Raw genomic sequence first — 22,956 nt, forward strand, 5'->3', positions numbered from 1 at the left:
TTCAGCCTGTAAGGAAACAGCATTAACCCTGGAGTGGAGTTGCTTTCTATCATGGAGTGAGCACAACCGGGGCGAGACATACCGGCCGTCATAGATAACCCCGGTCACAGTCTCACATACCCCCCCCAGTTCAAGCGTGCGGGGTTGAACTCCCGCCATCAAACACGGGCCGCGGGACAAGGCATCGGCGTTGCCCTGTAACCTACCGGCCCGGTGTTCAACCGTAAACCGGAAGTTCTGCAGAGAAAGGAACCACCGGGTAACCCGGGCATTCCGTTCCTTGGCGGACCTCATCCAGACCAGTGGAGAGTGATCCGTCACCAAGCGAAACTGCCGTCCCAGCAGGTAATAGCGTAGGGACTCCAAGGCCCACTTGATCGCCAGGCACTCCTTTTCCACTACGCTATAATTCCGCTCGGGAGGGGTGAGCTTCCTACTTAAGAAGGTGACGGGGTGTTCCTCCCCCTGAACCACCTGAGACAGCACTGCCCCCAGGCCGACCTCAGAGGCATCAGTCTGTACTATGAACTCCTTCCGGAAATCAGGGTTTACAAGAACGGGCTGTCCGCACAGAACCCCCTTCAGGGCCCGGAAGGAGTCCTCGGCCTGCGGAGTCCAGCGCACCATGACGGACTTCTTGCCTTTGAGAAGGTCCGTCAAGGGGGCTGATAGTCCCGCAAAATCTTTTACAAACCTCCTGTAGTACCCCACGATACCCAGGAAGGCCCTAACCTGCTTCGTGGTCAGGGGTCTAGGCCACTTCTGGATCGCCTCAACCTTGTTAATTTGGGGATTAATCACTCCTTGGCCTATCACGTAGCCCAAGTAGCGGGCTTCCGTGAGTCCCAACGCACATTTCTTGGGATTGGCTGTCAATCCGGCTGTTCGAAGCGCGTCCACCACCGCTTGTACCTGTTCCAAGTGGGTCTGCCACTCGGAGCTGTAAATAATGATGTCATCAAGGTACGCTGATGCATACGCCTGGTGGGGTTCCAGCACCAAGTCCATCAACCTCTGAAACGTGGCCGGAGCGCCATGTAACCCAAAAGGCAAGACAACATAGTGGAAGAGACCCTCCGGCGTAACAAAAGCGGTTTTCTCCTTGGCGGACTCCGTCAGTGGCACCTGCCAGTACCCCTTGGTCAGGTCGAGCGTGGTGAAATATCGCGCCTGTCCCAGCCTATCAATCAGCTCATCCACCCGGGGCATGGGGTAGAGATCGAACTTGGATATTTCGTTCAATCTCCTAAAGTCATTGCAGAACCTTAAGGAGCCATCAGGTTTTGGTATTAGGACAATGGGACTAGCCCATTCACTCCGGGATTTTTCGATGACCCCCAGGCGTAGCATTGTCTTTACTTCCTCTGATATGGCTTGTCTTCGAGCCTCCGGCACGCGGTATGACTTCAGGCGTACCTTCAGGTGGGGCTCGGTGACAATATCATGTCGTATCAGACTGGTCCTACCAGGCAGCTCGGAGAAAACATCGGGGTTCTGCTGAACCAGCCGTCTGGCCTCTCGCCTCTGTGTCTTGTTGAGGGCTTCTCCAATCCTTACTTCCGGTTCGTCCTCTCCGGAGGTCGCTGGAGCCGGATGTGAACGACCCGAAGAGGAGGGAGATGGGGAAAAAACAACCATCAGGCTTTCCCGTTCCTGCCAAGGTTTTAATAGGTTGACATGGTATATTTGTTCAGGTTTCCGCCTACCGGGCTGCAATACCTTATAGTTGACCACCCCGACTCTTTCCTTTATCTCGTAGGGGCCTTGCCACTGAGCCAAGAATTTACTCTCCGCCGTGGGGATTAAAACCAACACCCGATCCCCGGGTTTAAAGGTCCGCACGGTGGCTTGTCTATTGTAGCGGCCGCTTTGCGCGGCCTGAGCCTCCTGTAAATGCTCCTTCACAATTGGCATGACCGCGCTTATGCGGTTCTGCATTCCTAAAATGTGTTCAATCACACTTTTATGGGGGGTGGGCTCTTGCTCCCATGTTTCCTTTGCCAGGTCCAACAATCCCCGGGGATGTCGCCCGTATAATAACTCAAAAGGCGAAAACCCCGTGGATGCCTGTGGCACCTCTCGTATGGCAAACATCAAATAGGGAAGCATCATATCCCAGTCTTTCCCGTCTTTGGAGATCACCCTTTTGAGCATGGTTTTCAGGGTTTTATTGAATCGTTCTACTAACCCATCCGTCTGAGGATGATACACAGACGTACGCAACTGCTTGATCTGGAGTAGCCGGCATAGCTCTTTGGTCACTTTAGACATGAATGGGGTCCCCTGATCCGTAAGGATTTCCTTGGGCAACCCCACCCGGCAGAACACAGCAAACAACTCCCGAGCTATAAGCTTTGCCGCAGTATGTCTGAGAGGTATCGCCTCTGGATACCGGGTGGCATAGTCAACAATCACTAGGATGTGTTGGTGCCCTCGAGCAGACTTTACGAGGGGCCCCACCAGATCCATCCCTATCCGTTCAAAAGGGACTTCTATAATGGGTAAGGGCACCAACGGACTGCGAAAGTGGGTCAGGGGTGCGGTAAGCTGACACTCCGGGCAGGTTTCGCAGAACCGTTTTACCTCCCCAAAGACCCCGGGCCAATAGAACCTTTGCAATATTCGCTCCTGCGTTTTCTTGACCCCTAGGTGGCCACTCATCAGATGTTTCTGAGCCAAGTCGAGGACCCGCTGGCGATACGGCTGGGGCACCACCAACTGCTCTACCCCCACGCCCCGTATTTCATCTACCCGGTAGAGTAAATCCTGCTTAAGAGCAAAATGGGGGTACCTTACCTGGGCACCGGGCAGCTGTGCCACCCCGTCAACTACTGTCACCCTACTCCGGGCATGTATTAATGTAGGGTCCTGGAGTTGGGCTGTCCCAAACGTATCCGGGGACGCCTCCAACTCCGGGATGGGCTCGACCGTGTCCGCCTCTCCTGCCAATACCTCTAGGGGCGACCTATCGGGTTCACATTCTGTCCCTATCATGGGAACCCCTACGGCAGGCGTCCCGGATTCAGGATTGTAGGGCTCAGGTCCTGGACTGACCAATATCTGAGGGGACTTAGGAGGTCCTTTCCATAAAGTCCAAAAATAGGGCAGATCCCTTCCTAGGATCACGTCATAGGGAAGAGTGTTAATAAGTCCCACCTCATGTTGCACCTGACCGCAAGGTGCTGTGATGGTGACAATCCCCGTGGGATAGTCTCGGCGGTCCCCATGTATGCAAACCACCCCCACGGTACGTCCTGTGGCCTTTACTTTAGCCCTTAGGGTTGATCGCACAAGGGTCACTAAGCTTCCGGAATCCAACAAGCCTGTAACCGGACATCCATTCACCTGTATTTGGCACAAGTGGGGCTCAGTCTCTAGGGAGACCAGGTCAGCGGTACACACCACCTGAGCATACATTGAACCCCGCCGGGTAACCCCACAATCCATGGGCTCCGTGGTGAGTGGACACTGGGCTTCCATATGTCCCACCCGCTGGCACCGCCAACATCTAATAGGGAAGGAAACCCCCTTGACGAGTTGTCGTTTAGGGTACAGAACCTTCCGGACCTCAGGGACGGCGGGCGCGGCCTCAGACGGGACGGTAGCGGACTCCTGCACCGGTGTCGGCGGTGGGTCCTTGGCCCTAGGCTTGGAGGGGCCGGACCGACGGGCGGTACGCAAAGTCTCAGTGTCCCGTATCAAGTCCTGCGTAGCCACATGCCGCTCTACCAGGGACACTAATTGGTCCAGGGTACTCGGGTCGCCCTGTCCTACCCACCGTTGAATGGTGACGGGTAAAGTGCGCACAAAACGATCAACTACTACCCTTTCCACCATTTGCGCCGGGCTCAGAGTGTCAGGCTGCAACCACTTTTTTACGAGATGCAACAAGTCATAGGCCTGGGAGCGTACGGGTTTGGCTTCCTCATAGAACCACTAATTTACCTGCTGAGCCCGTACATAGGTATTCACCCCCAACCGAGCCAGTATTTCGACTTTCAAAGTTGCATATTCTATGGCGTCCTCGGTACAGAGGTCCAGGTACGCTTATTGGGGCTCCCCCGTCAGATAGGGTGACAATACCTCAGCCCACTGGGGGGTCGGCAGTTTTTCCCGCTCGGCCACCCGCTCAAACACCGCCAGGAACGCTTCCACATCATCCCCCGGGGTCATCTTTTGCAACGCTTGTCTCACCGCTTTCCGGACGCTGCCGTCGTCACCCGGTCCCGGGGTTGTTGCTGCCGGTCCGGCACGGATCGACTTGGCCAGTAGAACCATCTGTTCTTGGTGCCTTTGTTCCTGCAATTTCAAAGATTGCTGCTGATGATCCAACGACCGGAGCAGGTGTGCATTGATCTGTTGCTGCTGCTTTAGTATTTCCTCCATGGTGTCGCCGGGTTTGGGCTGTAGTATAGCCGCTTGAATCCAGGACATGTGCTACCGGGTCACCAGAAATGGAAGCTACACCTCACCGGGCTGGCATGCCCGCCGATTCTCCACTTATGTGAGGTAGCGTGGTCGGCTGCGCAGCAGAAGACACGGGATCCAGGCACCAAGGGTCACAGCACACGGTTTAATATCCAAACAAAAGTCCACAACAGTACACATGTGCCTCTCCGTCAGAGAACTCAGGGAGTTGTGTTCACTCCCTCACACTCGGCACACCCCGCCCTTGTTCCTGTTTCCTTTTAACCCTTCTTTCAGCCTGTAGGGAAACAGCATTAACCCTGGAGTGGAGTTGCTTTCTATCATGGAGTGAGCACAACCGGGGCGAGACATACCGGCCGTCATAGATAACCCCGGTCACAGTCTCACAATATACACGTACACACACTCCCACTCCCACTCCCACTCCCACTTTCCTCCTACATTTGGGGGAAACAGTTCATCTTACAGCCCGAAAATTATAATATTTCCAAGCAGGAAGCTCAGTCCTCTTGTTATTTATTGAATTATATATTACTCTTTAGTGTGTTATTTTGTGCGTACATGTCACCTCTGAATTGTAAAGTTCTGCGGAATACGTCAGCTCTATAGAATTAACATTTTTATTATTAGCTTGATAAGCATTGCTGTAATTCCCCCCCCCACTATTTGGTTACTTTCCTCTCTAAAGTTACCTATGACACAAATGTAGGTTTTCGTTGTAATTATGTTACTAGTTTTGTTTCCAACAATTAAAACACCATTTTGTGCTCAGCATATGTTGTCCAAAGTCATAATAATATAATGGAAACATACTGCAGTCAGTTTACCAAGGACTTATATAAAAGTAGAAAGAGTCATAAAGAAATAAAAAAGATGTGTACATAAAAAGTTAAACGCTAACCTCCACTGGTAATAAATATTGAGGGGTTAGAAATAAAAAGGGACATACGTGGCACCACTCTAAATGTAGTAGTTCAAATCCATAAATATTGGTTATAAGATGTGCATGAATTGCACTCACCTCATAGATCCCTTAGGATCAAACTCCAGAATGTATGTCCTGATCTGCTGCTCACCAGAATTTGATACACTGTGAATCACCTCCGTCCAAGGATCACAGGAAACCAGTAAATTAAAGTGCTTGAAAAACCTTCAAATCCAAAAAGGTGGCACTGATCTCTAAATGTATTATAACAGAAGTTTTATTTGGCTATTAAAAATATTACAACGTGTTTCGGCTAAAAATCTTTAAAAAAAGATAGCCTTCTTCAGGTAAAATGACATGACATTTGCTCCCTCAGAGCTCGATTTTAATTGAATGTTATTAATAACAGGAGAAACACTTGCGTAACCCCACCTTTTTCCTCACCTTGTTTCATATAGCTCCTACGGCCCATGTCTGGAGGGTCTCTATAGCTGATGGGTTTTTGTTTTTTTTGTATTTTACCTGTTATACATACACCTCTTGGTCGCTATCTAACACATAAAAGTAAAAAATTTAGATTAAAAAAATATATAAATACATGAATAAACACCAAATATGTAGTTTCCTCATTTTCACATCTATAAAATTACAATCAGCAGAAAACATTTGCCTTGCATTCCCTTTTGTCCGTATATGAGCATCATACTTTCACCAACATATCATTTAAACCATTTGGATACAAACAATTAAGTTTGTATATCAAAAAGGATTCTTTTCTATTGAGAACCGCCATACGATTATTCACTTCCTCTAAGACACGCTCCACTGGAGTAACTCTCACTTTAAATTCTCTGTTGTGCCTCAAGAGCCGGTGCCTAGATAAGCTGTGTTTGAGAAATCCATTCTTAGTATTGTGCCGATACCCGATCAGTGGGTCGCACTGTTTGTGTGGTGCGACCCACAATTGAAGACCCCAATCACAACTTATTACATAAATGATAAGGTCACTATTGCATGTCAGATGTTCTCTGATTTTTATCTCCTCACCTGTACTATTGGACAATATTGTTTTAGTTCCATGATTTATGATCTCACAACTACAGCACTTTTTTGACCCACATTTAAAAACTCCACTACTTAATTTTTTGTTTTTATCAACAGGCATTTTTTTTATTACCGTATTTTTCGTTTTATAAGATGCACTGGATTATAAGACGCACCCCAAATTTAGAGCTAAAAAAAGTAAAATTAAAAATCTGAGGTCCGTTTTATAATCCAGTGGTGTCTTACCGTAGGGGGGCAGCTGTGGTGGTTGAGCGGGGTCACAGGAGGCAACTGCGGTGGAGCAGTCCATGCTATGGGCGGGCGGTGCAGAGGGGGGCCCAGATGCTCATTGCAGAGCTGTGCTGGGGTGGCCGGCGCTGCTGTGTGCTGGGGTGGCCGGCGCTGCTGTGTGCTGCGGTGGCCGGCTGTGCTGTGTGCTAGTGCTCGCTGCGAGCACTTGCCATTCTGAAGATGTCGGTGGTGCGGGCTTCAAAGAAATGGCAGCCGCAGTCGGCGCCTGCGCAGAAGGGAGCTTGAGCAGAGAGCTCAATCTGCGCAAGTGCCAACTCTGGGCGCCATTATTTGAAGAACTTACCTATGATATTTTGAGCAACAGCACACAGCAGCGCAGGCCGCCGCATAGAGCCTTTCAGGGCAGCACCGAGCGGCCGCACAGAGCCTAGCCGGGCAGCTCCAGTCGCCGCACAGAACCTCGCCAGGCAGCTCCTGCCGCTGCACCAGCCACCGCACAGAGACACGCTGGCCGCCACACAGACCTGCGCTGGCCTCTGCACAGAGCCGTGTCAGCCACCGCACAGAGCCTCGCCAGGCAGCGCCGGCTGCCACACAGAGCAGCACAATATTGTCCTGCCTCCAGTGACTCCTCTCCACTACCCCCCAGTAAGCTATATTCGGATTTTAAGACTCACCCCCTCATTTTCCTCCCAAATTTTTGGGAGGAGAAGTGAATCTTATAATCCAAAAAATACGGTATTATTACATAAAAAAATGTTTTTGTCCAAAATCATTACTTTCTTCTTGGGATGGAAGTTTCCAAATTCTACTAGGGGCTATAATATTTTAAATGGTTTGCCCCCTCCTGAATGTGATCCCTGGAGTTGGAGATAGTATTTTTTTCAAAAATGGGTAATTTTTCAACAGATACCAATATTTTTTAAGAATTTTTCTGATCAGCTTGTTCCCTCTATTAAAAGTGGTAATAAAATTAAATTTGCACATGTTTTTCTTTACAGCCATATCTGATTTATTCACCATCTTTTTTTCTTTCATTTTATTTAAACACTCCTCTTGCGTTTTTTCTAGATTTAACTCATTGGCTGTTTGTACATTGACGAGTCCTTTAACCCACTATATTGATCTGTTTTTACAAGATGTGTTGAAAACTCTACCTTCCTATTTTCATGATTCTACACATCTAATAGAAGAATTAAAAAACATTGAATGGCAGGAAGATTTTCTTTTTATTACCGTGGACATTTATTCCAATATACTGTAGATCATACATTGGGTTTGAAGGCAGTAGATCAGTGGTGGGGAACCTCCGGCCCGCCATGACCTTTTATGCGGCCCCCGGGCAGATTCCCAGGGGCTGCAGTGCTGGGAGCCCGGCCCTTGAAATCACCACATGCACTGTTTGGGCGAACCAATGGGCTCTCCCGCTGTCCAGTGTTGGCGTGATCAGCGGTGTGTGCCCGTCGCTCTGCTCTTCAGAGCGATGTGCCCGCCCCTATGTCCTCTCATGTAGTGTGACTGCACCTTTGAACTCCGGAGCGATCTGCCCGCCCCTCTGTCCTCTCTTGGGGTGTGCCCGTCCCTCTGCCCTCCGGAGCGATCTGCCCGCCCCTCTGTCCTCTCGTGGGGTGTGCCCGCCCCTCTGCCCTCCGGAGCGATCTGCCCGCCCCTCTTTCCTCTCGTACAATGTGCCCGCCCCTCTGTCCTCTCGTGCGGTGTGCCCGCCCCTCTGCCCTCCGGAGCGATCTGCCCCCTTTGGAGCGATGTGCCCACCCCTATGTCCTCTCGTGTAGTGTGACCGCACCTTTGAACTCCGGAGCGATCTGCCCGCCCCTCTGCACTCCGGCCTGCACTGTCTCCGGCGCTGTGTGTGCGCGAGCCTGCACTGTGCTCCCCGTCCAGTACTTTGTGTTGGTGAAAGTATGATGCTCATATACGGACAAAAGGGATTGCAAGGCAAATGTTTTCTGCTGATTGTAATTTTATAGATGTGAAAATGGGGAAACTACATAATGTGTGTTTATTCATGTAGTTATATATTTTTATACAAAATTTTTATACTTTTATGTGTTAGATAGCAACCAAGAGGTGTATGTATAACAGGTAAAATACAAAAAAAAAACAACTATCAGAAATAGAGAACCCCTGGGCATGGGCCGTAGGAGGTACATGAAAAAAGTGAGGAAAAAGGTGGGGTTACTCAAGTGTTTTTCCTGTTATCAATTAGATTAATTTAAAATCGAGCTCTGAGGAAGCAAATGTCATGTTATTTTACCTGAAGAAGGCTATCTTTTTTAAAGATTTTTAGCCGAAACGCGTTGTAATATTTTTAATAGCCAAATAAAACTTCTTCTGTTATAATACATTTGGAGATCAGCGCCACCTTTTTGGATTTGAAGGTTTTTCAAGCACTAATTTACTGGTAATAAATATTGTACATTTAGGATAACAGTATTAAGAAAAATTAACGTAGTTTACAATACCTTACTGTAAATGAGAGATGTACTTTCAACATTTGGATATATCAATAGTACAGGTAAATACAAGAAGCTTTGTAATCTATCTTATCAGACAAATCTGCCTTTCCCTTTTTACCTTTTTTTAGGACTATATGACGCACTTTTTCCCAAAATTTTTTTGAGGAAAATGAGGGTGCGTCTTATAGACTGAATGTACTTGGCTCAACGGTAAGGGGGGTGGGGTGCTTGGGTGGCAGTGGAGCGGGGTCACAGAAGGCAGGACCATGGTTGCCGCTTCAGGAGGCTGACAACGGCAGGAGCAGTGAATAGTAATTGCCCAGTTAACTGGAAATGAATATTCACTGCTCCCCACACCCACAATCCCACCCCACTCTCGGCATCAAGGTCAGTGATTGTAAAAATCTTCATAGTCATTTACTTTCACTGACATCAGTGCCGAGAGGTGAGCGAGATTATGTGCGTGGAGGACAGTGAATATTTATTTCCCTTTAATGGGTAAATGAATATTCACTTTTCCTGCTGACACCTGTTTCCTGCAGTGGCGACCCTGCTCCTGCCTTTGGCACCCCTGTTACTGGGGGCTCATGACAGTGAAGACTAGGAGTGCATGGCAGTGATGTCATGTGCTGCCCATCACTTAAATGCCAAAGTCAGTTGTCTGCATCAGAAGAGGATGCCACATGCCTGGGGAGTGGAGGGAGGGTGAGTAGAATTGTTTATTTTTTATATATGCTGCATAACGGGAGGCTTATGTACCAGGACAGACCTATTTGGGGGACATATATACTAGGATTAGGGACACATATACAAGGATTGGGAACATATATACCAAGTTGGACCCATGATGGGGGTCATATATACCAGAAAAAGGAACATGTATACCAGATGAGGGATGTGTACCAGGAAGGAGCTCAGGATAGGAAACATAAATGCCAAGATGAGGGACATATATACCGTGTTTTTCCTAAAATAAGACCTCGCCCAAAAATAAGCCCTAGCAGGGATTTCAGCATTTTTGGAGCAAGTCTTAAATATAAGCCCTCCCCCGAAAATGAGCCCTAGTCGCGGTTCAATAATGAAGTGTCCGTGCAGCTAAAAAAGTTAAAGATACTGCAGGACACTTCATTATAGAAAGTGGACACCCTGCAATAACTGACTAGACGCTGAGCGGTAGGACCTGTAACGATCACACCCCCGCACACATCACACACACAATCACACATCACATCACACACACAATCACACATCACATCACACACACAATCACCCTTCAGATCGCTCACAAACACTAACCACATCCAGCGATACCGATCCTGAGATGCCGTGCGGTGGAGTGCCGGGACCCGGGACACGTGACTTCCTCCCATCTTAGTGGCCATGGTAGATGCTAGAATGTACGGGCTCCTGACAGGTATAACCTAACGGACGCACTTTGTACCGATGGATGGATGGATGGAGTGTGTGTGTGTGTGTGTGTGTGTGTGTGTGTGTGTGTGAGATATCTGATGTGTGTGTGTGTGTGTGTGTCCGTCCAGCAGCAGGAGGCAGCGTGCAGCATACTTGCTGGCAGCGGCTGCCGAAGATCACAGGGAGGACTTCGGAGTCCCTCAGCTGTCTGGGGTCTGGTATGAGTCTCCGGCGAAGGGGGAGGGGGTGTCTGTTTTTTTGGGAGGGTAAACTTACCCCTAGCAGTGTTTCTCCAAGAATAAGACCTCCTCCAAGAATAAGCCCTAGTGCTTTTTTGGGGGCAAAAAAAAAGTATAAGACAGTGTCAGCCATATGTGGCAACCAAGTGAAGAATATAACAACAAATATGTCTCGACTAGAGCTGATCGAACGCCCCAAAAACCAGGACCGGCAGATCACTGACAGATTTAAAAATAAGTCCGATCCGCTCTGGAATCTGGTGCCCATATAAGTCAATGGGCACCAGAATCCAGAAATTAAAGACGTCTGTGGAGGGGATATGGGTGCAGGAGTGCGCGCAGTGTACTCACCGAGGCTGTGTCATGGCGGCACACTCCTCCGGGTCACACTTTTAACTTCCGGAGCCGACAATTCAATATTCACTACTTTGCCCGCCCACCGGCGCATGTAATTGGTTGCAGTTAGACGCGCCCCCACCCTGAGTAGCAGCGTGTCACCTGACTGCAACCAAACACAGGTGGCAGGACGGCCGGTGGGTGGGGAAAGCAGTACAAGTGGCTGCGCATCAATATGGTGGTAAAAATTAAACAAAACAATTGGCAGCACAGATATAGTACGCGGCTGCAGCCCCAGCTGTCGGGTTGTATCTGTGCTGTGTATCCAGTGCCCACAGTCACACGTGCGAGGCTTTGCCATGACAGACTCTCGGGAATCCCTCGCAAGTCTGATTCTGATCTAAGAGAAACCGCATGCGGCTTTTATTTAGATAAATAATAAAAAAAAAACGACGTGCGGTCCCCCCAATTTTCATCCCTAGCCATGATAACACTGGCTGGGCGCTGGTATTGCCGCATCTATTAGATGTGACAATCCCGGTGCGATACCGGCTCTTCCCGGTGGCGTGATGCGGTGACAATCGGGGTAATGAAAAGTTAATAGCAGCGCACAGCTGCAACTAAGCCCTAGGTTTGTGATGGCACAGGCGTCTAAGATACCTGCATCAAACAAACCTGTAAATAACAGTAAATAAACAAGACAGAGAAACACAATAAAATACATATATATAATATTATATATATATACTGTATGTGTGTGTGTGTATATATATATATATATATATATATATATATATATATATATATATATATATATATATACAGTATATATAAGAAAAAAATTCCAGCCGCACACTGTGAAAAACCAAAATAAATTCTACCTTATACATAAATGGCCATTGTAATACCAGCCCAGCGCCCCTTCCCGGCAACCTCCTTTGCTGGGTCCTACACTACACTGCATCTTCTCTGGGTTTTAAAAACCTACAAGATCAGCTGGTGAACAAAACGGAGGCTAATGAAGCCGCCAAGGGCTGGAGTGCAAATCCAGCAAACAGAGCACCACTCCCTGTTATATGCATTATACAATAGAAAAAAACAATGAAACGGGGGTTCCCTTGCTGGTTTCCCACGCTGGTACTAACCGGACTTCAAACCGTACTGGCAGCACCTTTACAATGTGAATAGGTGCGTATCTGGATGGTGTATAAATATGAGAAAAAATTCCAGCCGCACACTGGGAAAAAACAAAATAAATTCTACCTTATACATAAATGGAGGTATTTAGAATATAATATATATAATATCCCCCCATAACAGTGCGTCCTGATCACATTTTTTGCTTCAATTTTTTCCTCTTTTATAACCTATTCGCGACTTATAGTCTGATGTGTCTTTCAGTCCGAAAAATACAATTTAAGCCAATTCTCCTCCCCCATGCCTCCTGAACTCCTCATTCACTTTGAAAATTCTTTACCTTGTGTTGTTCAATGCAAAACGGTTTACCAACACAGTGAGCTGTCAGATTGAACAGCATATTGAATCTATAGAGAAGGGAAGAGTACGTAGGAGAGAGGAGCAGAGAGGGGCACTAACACAGGGAAAGTAACTCATCCTCTCTAGTAAGTAATTTATCTCACCTCTAATCCGGATTCACAGCTACACTTCTCATTACTGCTCTATATTCCCCCTCATGCTACTATTGCTGCTTCTGTCTGTTATGCTACAAAAAAGCAGGAATCCCTCATATTGTTTAGTTTCTGGGTGTCATCATAAGGCCGGGGCCACACGGGGAGTAATGCGATCCTCGCATTACTCTCGGGTCACGCTGGCAGCACAGTAGAAGTCGAGTGTCATTCGAGTGTCACTGCGACTGAGATCCGATCATGCGATCGGACCTCATCTGCGGAGGACAGGCCGGTATTGAGGAGGGGTGGTCCGGCATGGAGGAGGGGAGGGATTTATCTCCCTCTCTCCTCCGTAGGCGGCTATTGCCATTCTCGCCCTGCACTCGCAGTACACCGGTGTACGGCGAGTACAGTGCGATCTTCCTCTCGCCCCATAGACTTGAATGGGTGCGAGAGAAAGAGTCTCGCATTACAGTCGCAGAATGCTGTGATTGTTTTCTCAGTCCGATTGGGGCCGAGAAAATAATCGCTCCTGGGTGCTGGCACATAGGCTAATATTGGTCCAAATGGAATGTGATGTTTTATCGCACTCCACTCAGTCCGATTTTCATGCCGTGTGTCTTAGGCCTAACAGCTACTCTTCTCCCACCAGCTCAGAGTAACTTGAAAGTATAGTTTCCCCTTAAGTTCTTTAGTAAAAGATGTTGTTTTATATGAAGGGCATATGCTTCGATTTGATGTTTTAAACCTTTTTATTTCTTGTTTGATTCCACTGTAAAATCTTGCTGGTTGTTTTACTGTCTAAGCAGCGTGATTAATGAAGTGAACTGCCCTCACATTGTTCTCATGTGTTATTGCTTGCAGGGAATTTTGCCTGTGGAGTATATTAACAGCAGCAATCTCTTTAAAGCGGAGAGTATGGTTACTAATGCTCTGCAGATTCTGGAGCAGTTCAAGGTAAGCAAATATTCTTACATGGCTACCAAGAAGAAGGTGTTAATCCTAACAAATGCCGCTAGAATATTCTTCCTCCGAAAAGCACACCACATATTCATCATATATAAAGCCTTTTCTTCAAGTGCAGCTATGTCACTCATGAGTTGCATTTGGTGCAAAGTATGAAAAATAATAGCATTATATTAAATAATAATGAATTCACACATTGAAATAATTGTTAATTTGAGACAGAAAAATTGTTAAGAAAACAGTTGACTAAAATTTTGTCAAGAAAACACTCAAAGGAGTTGTCCAACGAACAAAGAGCATGATTATCAATACATCTTGGAATATTAATCAACTCCACAATTGATTGTTTTTCAATTGTTTCTGCGCTGAGATAATCTTATAAATGTGCTCCTGCAATGTACTTTGCAATTTGCTTTGTCCATCCCTGTAGGTGTGCCGCAGTTTATGGATACATAGGTAAATATACTAGAAACAGAGAAGGGACTTTGTGCTATTTTTGTATATGAATATATTTCCTTGCCTGTTTTGTTTTATCTCAGGAGCTAGTGTTTCTGTCATGTAATGAGCCCTTTGAGCTCATGATAAATCAAGTCAGTGATGTATGAGCTCCATTGGCCACATTAGAATTTATGTCACTGATAGTGATGGGTGGACCCGGACTGCAAGTATTCGGGTGCCGGTCCTGAAGTTCTCAGGGAACTCCGGCTAATGATCAGGGTCCAGCAACTCTGGATATAAAAAAAAAACTAAAGGAAAAATAAAATTAAAAAAAGTGTGTTAAATTAATCGAGTCTCCGACGCAGCTGCAACTGCTTTCGGGCTGCTCACTTTTCTTCCGGGGCCAATCATTATTGCTCATCCATATTCACTGCTTCCCCCACCCTCTGGCAGTCCTGGCGCCTGTGATAGGTTAGGTTACAGTCAGACAGGCCCCCAGCCTTCCGATCACACACCCTGTTTATGGGTCACCATCGTGGTAAAAAAAAATAAAAAAAAATTGGCATATTATTAAACCCAGCACAGATAAAGCATATGACTCCAGGCTGGAGCCCCCAGATGTGTGCTTATATTGGCTGTGTATCAAAATAAAAGTAAGAGCATATAAATCAAAATAAATCATTTTAAAAAACTGCATGCGGTGCCCAGATTTGTGTGCAGATTTTCTGCATGAAAAACTGCATGTTTTGGCAGGAAAATCGCAGTAGAAAAAATGTACGTTTTTTTATCTCAATTCCGCAATTTTTTTCCCTGACTTTTTGGGTCATGCTGATTGCAGGGTTTCCCATACTGTACCCCCTCGATTGCCGCTGGGTCTGTAGCTGATGTTACAGCTGAGACCCGGCTCTCACTGCCAGGAGCGGTGGCCGCGCCGCTTCCTGCAGTTTCACCCTCTAAATGCTGCGATCAATCGTGATCGCAGGATTCAGCAGACAGAGAGAGGAATTGCTTACCTATCCCTGGCGATCGCCTTTCTGTAATTTGATCGCAGGGAACCTATCGCTGCCATGGCCACCGTGGGTCATCACCATGAAGACCCCGGGTTACTGAGCTGCGGATCACCTCACAGACCATGCCGGATGCATGCCGGATGCATGGTGTGTGAGGCGAAGTGTCAGTGCTGCCAATGCAATACTGACAGATATAATCCACTGCAGTAGTCAAGCATTGCAATGGATTCTACCAGATGCACGTAAAAACACAGAAAGAACTAACATGCTGCAGAATTTTTCACCATCAAAATATGCAAAGAAAAAAATCTGCAACATGTGCACAGCAAGGCAGGAGTCTCATACATTTTGCTGGTAAGCATTTTTCCTTGCAGTATTGATTAAAATCTGCTAGAAAAAAAACAGCAAAAACGCAGCGTGGTCACGCAGCCCAAGATTGGAAATGTAGAATGCAGAATTCTTATTTTCCCTGACATAATTGGCAGATCAGAGTCAGAATACCCCCATACATATCCCCTGGTTGATCATACTTATGGAAATTGGCAGGTTTTGGGAAATTTAATCTCATATTTGTAGGGGCTTTATTTTTGTGGATTGTAATTTCATTTACAGGGTTCTATCAAGTGTTTTGTGTTATTTTTTTTCATGTATGAAAAAAGACCTACCATAAGTTATAGCAATGTACTGTACATAAAAATAAACGCAAGCATCTGATTTATTTCCATGGGCAATACCATTATATTCTACGCTTTACTAGTTTTTATGACTTACTATATGTAATGTAAGTTTCATGTCAGGTTGTGCCTCTAAAATATATATTTTATATCTAAGTAAAGTAGTCATATTTTTTTTTTAAGGTCAAAATGGTGCAGAAAAAGCAAACCACATTGTCATTCCTGTTTTCACCTTTTAGGTAGGTAATATTGTTTTCGTGTTTTTCATGAATGTTATATTGATACATTTGATCCAACACATGTACAAGTGTACCATTAGTTTAATTGTTCTGATTTCTGAAACATATATTTTATTGTAGTCAATGCTCAAGATTTTTAAAAAGTGCCCAGAAAACGGGGAATGTAATTAAAATAATACAAGTTATACTTGCCCTGTAAATTCTCCACTAATTTGGTGGTCCCGCCAGTCTTTTTTAGCTGGTCTACTATAATTCTGAAGACTGAAGAACAGGTTTCCTTCAATGACCACTGCAGCCAATCACTTATTGGTGATGGCAGCATAATCTACTCATGGCTGCTGAGGACTGCATTTTTGTTGCAGCAGTCATTTGAGTGCTTCTAGATAATTAAAGAGAACTGACAGAACCACTAGAATGGCAAGGAATTTAATGGCAATTATAGTTATTGTAAAATTCACAGTTACTGATGATGATTAGACTGCTTCTGTTCACAGTTGTGAGATTGTATACTTCTGGATTATTTAGGAATATATAGAAGAAAAGGTAAGAATAGGGTCTTCCCAGCAGAGTTGTTACTGAACCTATGTGCTCATGTGATGCTCTGCTGATGCATCATATGATTTATAGTAAAGCATAAAGGAATGAAAGGAATGTGGGATACAGGGAAATAAATACAACATATATAAAACATGGCAGAGTTTGACAATCAGATCAGGAATTCAGTTAAGGAAAAAAAAAATCACTGGAGTGCTTATATAGTGTGATCTCTTTCTTTCTAGCCTAAAAACTTGGACAACTGCTTTAAGCTAATTTTTACATTACACTTTCCGTAAGTCCAGTAGGAGTTACAGAAAAAGCGTAAACACGGCTGCTATTGGCTATTTATGTAGCCCTTCCTCTAGTGGTCATGGCGTTAATGGAAATAAATCTTTCCCTTTTAAGCTTTTTTATTTATTAAAGGAGAACTCCCATCCAAATTTTAATTTAATATATAGCAATCATATTATATAGCACTGTGTACTTACAATTATTCATTTTGCCCTTCTATCCAGTTAATTCTTCTATTTTTCATTAGGTCTATGACATCACATGTTTCAAAACTTACTAGCTGAAGCCTTCGAAGTGCTGTGTAGAAACTGGAAGTCTCTTTTCCCTGCATGGATCATCATTAGAACTACAAATCTAGGTCACTAAAACACTTTGGAGTTCTAAAGCTGATTAACGAAGGAAAAAGCCTTAGCCCCCTGATGAAGCCAGACATGGTGAAACATGTTGGGGAGGCTATTAGTTAGCTTTTATTTAGCAGGGTAGGGCAATACCACTCTGACAATTCACTTATAGTGTCTGGTCCACGGCCGGATACGTGATTTAGTATATGTTTGATTGCTCTACCTGCTACTCATTTTAGGTTGATCTGTGTTAATTTGTTAGGATTAAAAGTTAAGTTTTATTAATCTTTAGTTTAGGGTACCTCTAGTTGCCCTTTGGGCAAATTGTGTTTGAATTTATGACCCTACGCTGATTATGGGTATAGATTGAGGTTTAGTTGTTTGCTGGGTTTGACTGTACACACCTTGTTTTTAGGTCTATTATTATTTTTGTTTTCTAATAAAAAATGTTTAATACAGTTATGCAGGCATTTATATATGTATTTATTAGGTACCAGTGCCCTTTAAACCCAATCTCTGTTTGGTATTCATTCATTTAGTCTCTTTGTGTGGTGCACGGAACTGTGTGTTATACTGCCTAGTAGTGCCGACCCTATTCCTTTTCTTTATGCTGAGTATATTAACACATGCTACGTTACATACATATTTGCACACATTTAATAAATAAAAAAACTTAACTGGAGTGCTTCTTTAATACTATCTCTGAGATTGGATTAGCCCTTAAGGCTGGCCATACTTTTTGTTCTTCCAACAACTGTTCCTGACGACTTTGCTATAAACAAGCAAATGACTGCCCAGTTCTGCCAAGTGTGCATGTGTCCTCACGGGAAGAAGGGACTAACCACTCCCAGACACCACTGACCGTGACTAAACCTAACTTCCCTTGCCCCCTTCTGGTATTCGACACCCACTTTTTCAACTTTTCACAAAAATGGTTTCAATTTTTGTGCAATTTGCAGCTTTTCTTATTTACTTTAGTTTTTGCAAAAGTTTCTATAAAATATGTGATTTCTTTTGTAAAAGAAAAAGTTTAGGATTAATTTCCAAGAAGGTCAAAATAGTTTCAGCAGCAGAAAAGAAGGATAAATCCATCTGTATCAATGACTGTCAGGGAGTTTGGAGGAATGTGTTTTTTTTATAGATACAAGCTCACTGTCCTCATTTAAGAAATTGTTTTGCTTTCCAAGACTGAAGGCATTTCCGGGATACCTGGACAACAGGGAATATACTCTGTCATCCAGTTTTCCAGATTTGTAAAAGGAAATGCTGCCTAGCTATACAGCCGTGCGACAATCCTCATGGGAGCTGTAACAGGTTTCACATTGGTTATCACTCAACTTTCAAAGAAAGCTAAATAATCATAAAGTGTCTGCCAGCCTGACAAAAGCAGAAATGTGACCTATATTCACAGTATTTATAGCACATGGATTGGTCGCGTTAAAGGGAACCTGTCAGGAGCAATATTCTGGGTGCATATTGCTAATCCCTGCCTAACCATCCCTGTATCTAGTAGCATACATAAAGAGATCTTTAGAAAGAGTATTTCTAAAAATCTTTTATCATATGCTAATGAGCACAGGGACTAGTCGCAAGGGCATTAGTTCCTTAGCTCATTCCGCACTCTTAGCATGTTAGCACACCCACAGGGGCTATTTAGTGCAGCATCACTTGTGGTGACGTGCGTACCTGTGTTCGTTGTGACAACTAATCAGAAATCCTGGCACTTTTGGTCATGAGCACTAGACCTCTTTGAAGCCGGGGCGCGTGCACTCGGCTTCATAGCGCGCTTGACCGGAAGTGCTGGACAGTCAGATCAGTGGTCTCAGTGGACACAGGTACGCATGTCACCGCTGGTGATGCTGCATTGACTAGCATGTTGGCATGCCCCTGTGAGCATGCAGCCATGTTAAGAGGGCAGAATGAGCGCAGAAACTAAAGCCCTTATGACTAATCCCTGCGCTCATTAGCATATCATAATAGATCTTTAGAAATACTTTTTCTAATGATCTTTTTATCTATGCTACTACATATAGGGACAGTTAGGCAGTGAATAGCAATATGCACCAAGAACTGCTCGTCGTTCTGGGTGCGTATTGCACATAACAGATTCACTTTAAAGGGAAATTGTCACCAGGCTTTTCCTATGCAATCTGTAAGCAGCATGATGTAGTGGCTGAGAAACCGATGCCAGCGATATGTCACTTGCTGGGCTGCTTTGTTTTCTCTGCTGAAGATCTAGCAATGCTGTGAATGCTGAGCCTTGTATAACCTCATCCACAGCACTGATTGGCAGATATCTGTGTACACTGTACATTAACACCTACTAATCAGTGGTGGAGGCAGGGCTACATAGAGTAGTTAACTCAGAGACACAAGACACCTAGTCTTGTAGTGATAAAGTCCTGATTGTATTGAAACAGCAACACACAGCCTAGTAAGTGACACATCACTGCAATCAGGCTCTCAGCCCCTACATCATGCTGCTCTCAGATTACATGACAAACATAGTTTTTTCTTTCAAGTTTTCTTAGTAGTGAAAAAGTGTTTTAATTACTCTTCCCAGTTCCAGTGCTGAGCCTCAGATCGCAGCTTTGCCGTGACACCGAGAACAGCGGTGGAGACAACTGAGTTGAGCAGCTCTGCCAATGTGGTTGGCACTGAGCTAACTGATTGGCTGAGTGTTCCATGACATCTACGTCTGTAGTGCTGCTGACTTCAGTTGTCTACAGTGCTGTCAACGCAGTGTCAGAGCTGCAGGAAAAAGCAGACATCGGGAGCAGCCACTGAAATTCGTCCCTGAACCTGGCCAGGGTAAGTACAGCCCATTTTGGTTTTTTTACTACTAAGGGAACTTATGGGAAAAGGTTTTCTGAAACCTCTTTAAATATCCCTTTATTCCTTTTAAAACAGCACTAACCTTTATGTGTTCATACCCTATAGAATGAGCCTACTATTATGGTATCCTGACAGTCTAGAGCACAATACTTTTTATAAGAATAATGTTAACCCTAGCATGCGTGACGTCACAAATCTACATTTTTACGTAATTGGGTCTTTTTAAATAAAGATATGAAAAACACACAAAGGTATATAAATCTAGAGTAAACTAGCTGCAGCTACATTTCTTTTCGAACGTTTTCTTTTCAATTTTATTGGTCTTCCAAACAATTTTCACGTTATCTTTTCTTAAGAATGTTCTTTACAGACACTTTCCCCTCAAGTGGTACACTATCTTTAACTTTCTTGGACAAATGAAACAACGCTTTTGTTTTCTTTCTCCTGGCCCTGGAATATCCTGAAACTATATGCCACACCGTTTCATTGCTTCTTTAGTTTGCTTTGGCAAGCATTTCATGTTGCTTTGCTCTATCATTTGAGGCATTGTAAGTTCATGGCAAAGGTCCTTCAAGAATAGGCGTCTCCTGTCCTTCCTCCTTGAATGGCATTCTGGATGAGTTTCTGTATAAATAATGAAGGAATGCTATAACAATCATATTTGAAAAAATTGCTACAGGCCAACGTCTTGTTTGCCTTTTGCATGAATATTTTCCCACCAAAATGGATGAAATATCCATTTTGTCTACACCTCCTTTAGGTTTATTGTAATGCAGGATGATTTCTGGTTTTCCTGTCATTGCTGTCAATACTGCAATCATGATGCATGGTACTGAGTAATATAACGGATTTTTTTTTCTTCGCTTTGTAAGATACCAGTGTCGCTTTGTTGTTGACACCAAAGACACTCTCGTAAAGTCTTCGCTGTGGATTGTGTTTGGTTGCTTTATGAATTTCTCATCTGTTTGGCTTCATAGTACCAACAAGTGTAACAGCTTTTTCAAGCAGAAAATTGCCCAGTGCAACATTGGTAAAATAATTGTCCATGGTAATGTTTCTACCTGAATTGTATATTGGTACAGCAAGTGTTTTCACACTCTCAGACCCTAGATCTTTCTGTACTGGTGCATCAACTTCTTTGCCACAGTAGATAAGCCCATTAATGCCATAATAATTGCAGAATCACACATCCAGAATATTTTTATTCCATACTTGGATGAGTCAGACGCTTGGAGGAAGACTGGCATTGCTGACTAGATGTTAGCAATGTAAAGGAAAAAACAATGAACACAATCAGGGTTGTCCACTATTTGCTTGTGTGTGACACACTGTAAGGGTAAAGTGCCCCCTTCCTCCTCTCACCCTCAGCAGCTCTTACCTTTTATGCTTTCTTTTAGGTGGCGTACAATTCTCTAGATTTTTGGGGCTCACAAGCTCTACCCTTTGCAAGCTTCTTATGGAAACAAAGAGACTGAAAATGAGTCAGACCTCTTCCCAACATCATTTTATCACAGGTCCTTCAGCAATTAGCTCACAGTGTACTCTGTCCTCAGTACTCTCTACACAGCTCATTACTGTGTTCAGAAGAACCTGAGCTAATGTCATGGCCTTATCACTCCCTCCCAAAATCATATGACATCCTCAGATAGCATGATCCACCTCTGGCCCCCCCACAAGCATCCCTAAGTACAAATAAAGTAACTTGAGACACAAACACTGCTTAGTACATGCTAAAAATAGCAGGGCCTAAAAGGCCCCTGTTCTGTACAGATGTGGTTTTCCCCAAAAAAGCATTGTTACACCAAAATGCCTATAAAAAAAAATTATATGAACAACTGGATATTACCAACAACAACAACATACTTGAGGAATACCTAGAGTTTTAAAATTCTAACTAAAGTAATTTTGCAAATAATAGCAAAAAAAATAAGCATCAGAGCCTAAATGGCCCCCTATACGCATTGTAGGGTTAAGTTAGGCTTTGTCTTTTCTCACATTGTTGGTATATCTTTAGCAAGTGTCTTATGATGACTGAGATTATTCATAAATTGATTTTTGTCATGAAGATAAGGTAAATCTAGGTTTAAATAATATTTTAGCATACTTGCAAATGTTCTAATGATTTCAGAAAATGAACACAAGTAAGTCATAAAATTAAATCAATCTCTTGGGTTCTTTTTCCTCTTTTTTTTGAATGAATTTTAAGTATTGTCATCCTTAAAATGATCAAATTGTGCACAATCCCAATCATTGTATCTGCAACTATTCTCATTTTGTTGAAAAATTAGCTACATACCATGCTGATGAGTTTGCAGTGGAGGTGTTAAACGAATAACTATCCACTCACTTGACACTGCAATATCAAATATGATGCAAAGGGTTTACATTTGAAGATCATGCTTTGTTTCTTCATTTATTTTTACTATATTATCTTCTCATAATGAGTGATGGGCGAACCCAGACTGCAAAAGTCTGGATCCACGAAAGAGACCTAGTAACCATGCACCAAACTTGGGCTGGAGTTCTCAGGGAAGTCCAGGTAACTATGTGGATCCAATCACCCGGATAATTAAAAAAAGGAAGGAAAAAGAAAGAAAATAATAAGCAGGAGCATTATACTTACCGAAGGCAATCGGGATGAGCTGGGTAAAGTTCCGGGATTGTCACATCTAATGGATGCGGCAATCCCAGGCTGCCTGGAGGCTGCTAATTTATTTTTAGGCTGGGGGCCAATAAGCATAAGCCTCCCGTGCCTGAGAATGCCGGCCCCCATCTGTCTGCTTTATTATGGCTGGGTATTAAAATTTGTGGGGGACTGCTTACCGTTTTTTAAAATTATTTGTTTAGATTAAAAGCCTCATAGGGTTCCTCTTACTTTAATACATA

General features: G+C 44.3%; 1 protein-coding gene across 3 annotated transcripts in view; it reads left to right on the forward strand.

Annotated features, from left to right (window-relative positions):
• The window catches only part of PIGN (phosphatidylinositol glycan anchor biosynthesis class N), a 478,983-nt gene that overhangs the window by 166,634 nt on the left and 289,393 nt on the right, over window positions 1-22,956 (forward strand). For all 3 annotated transcript variants that reach the window (XM_075314844.1, XM_075314846.1, XM_075314845.1), the window contains exons 11-12: window positions 13,604-13,696; window positions 16,011-16,066. In XM_075314844.1, coding sequence (XP_075170959.1) covers window positions 13,604-13,696; window positions 16,011-16,066 — 149 coding nt within the window. The remainder of the gene's footprint in view (window positions 1-13,603; window positions 13,697-16,010; window positions 16,067-22,956) is intronic.

The sequence above is a fragment of the Anomaloglossus baeobatrachus genome, chromosome 6 (genome assembly GCF_048569485.1).
Source record: "Anomaloglossus baeobatrachus isolate aAnoBae1 chromosome 6, aAnoBae1.hap1, whole genome shotgun sequence".
Taxonomy (NCBI): domain Eukaryota; kingdom Metazoa; phylum Chordata; class Amphibia; order Anura; family Aromobatidae; genus Anomaloglossus; species Anomaloglossus baeobatrachus.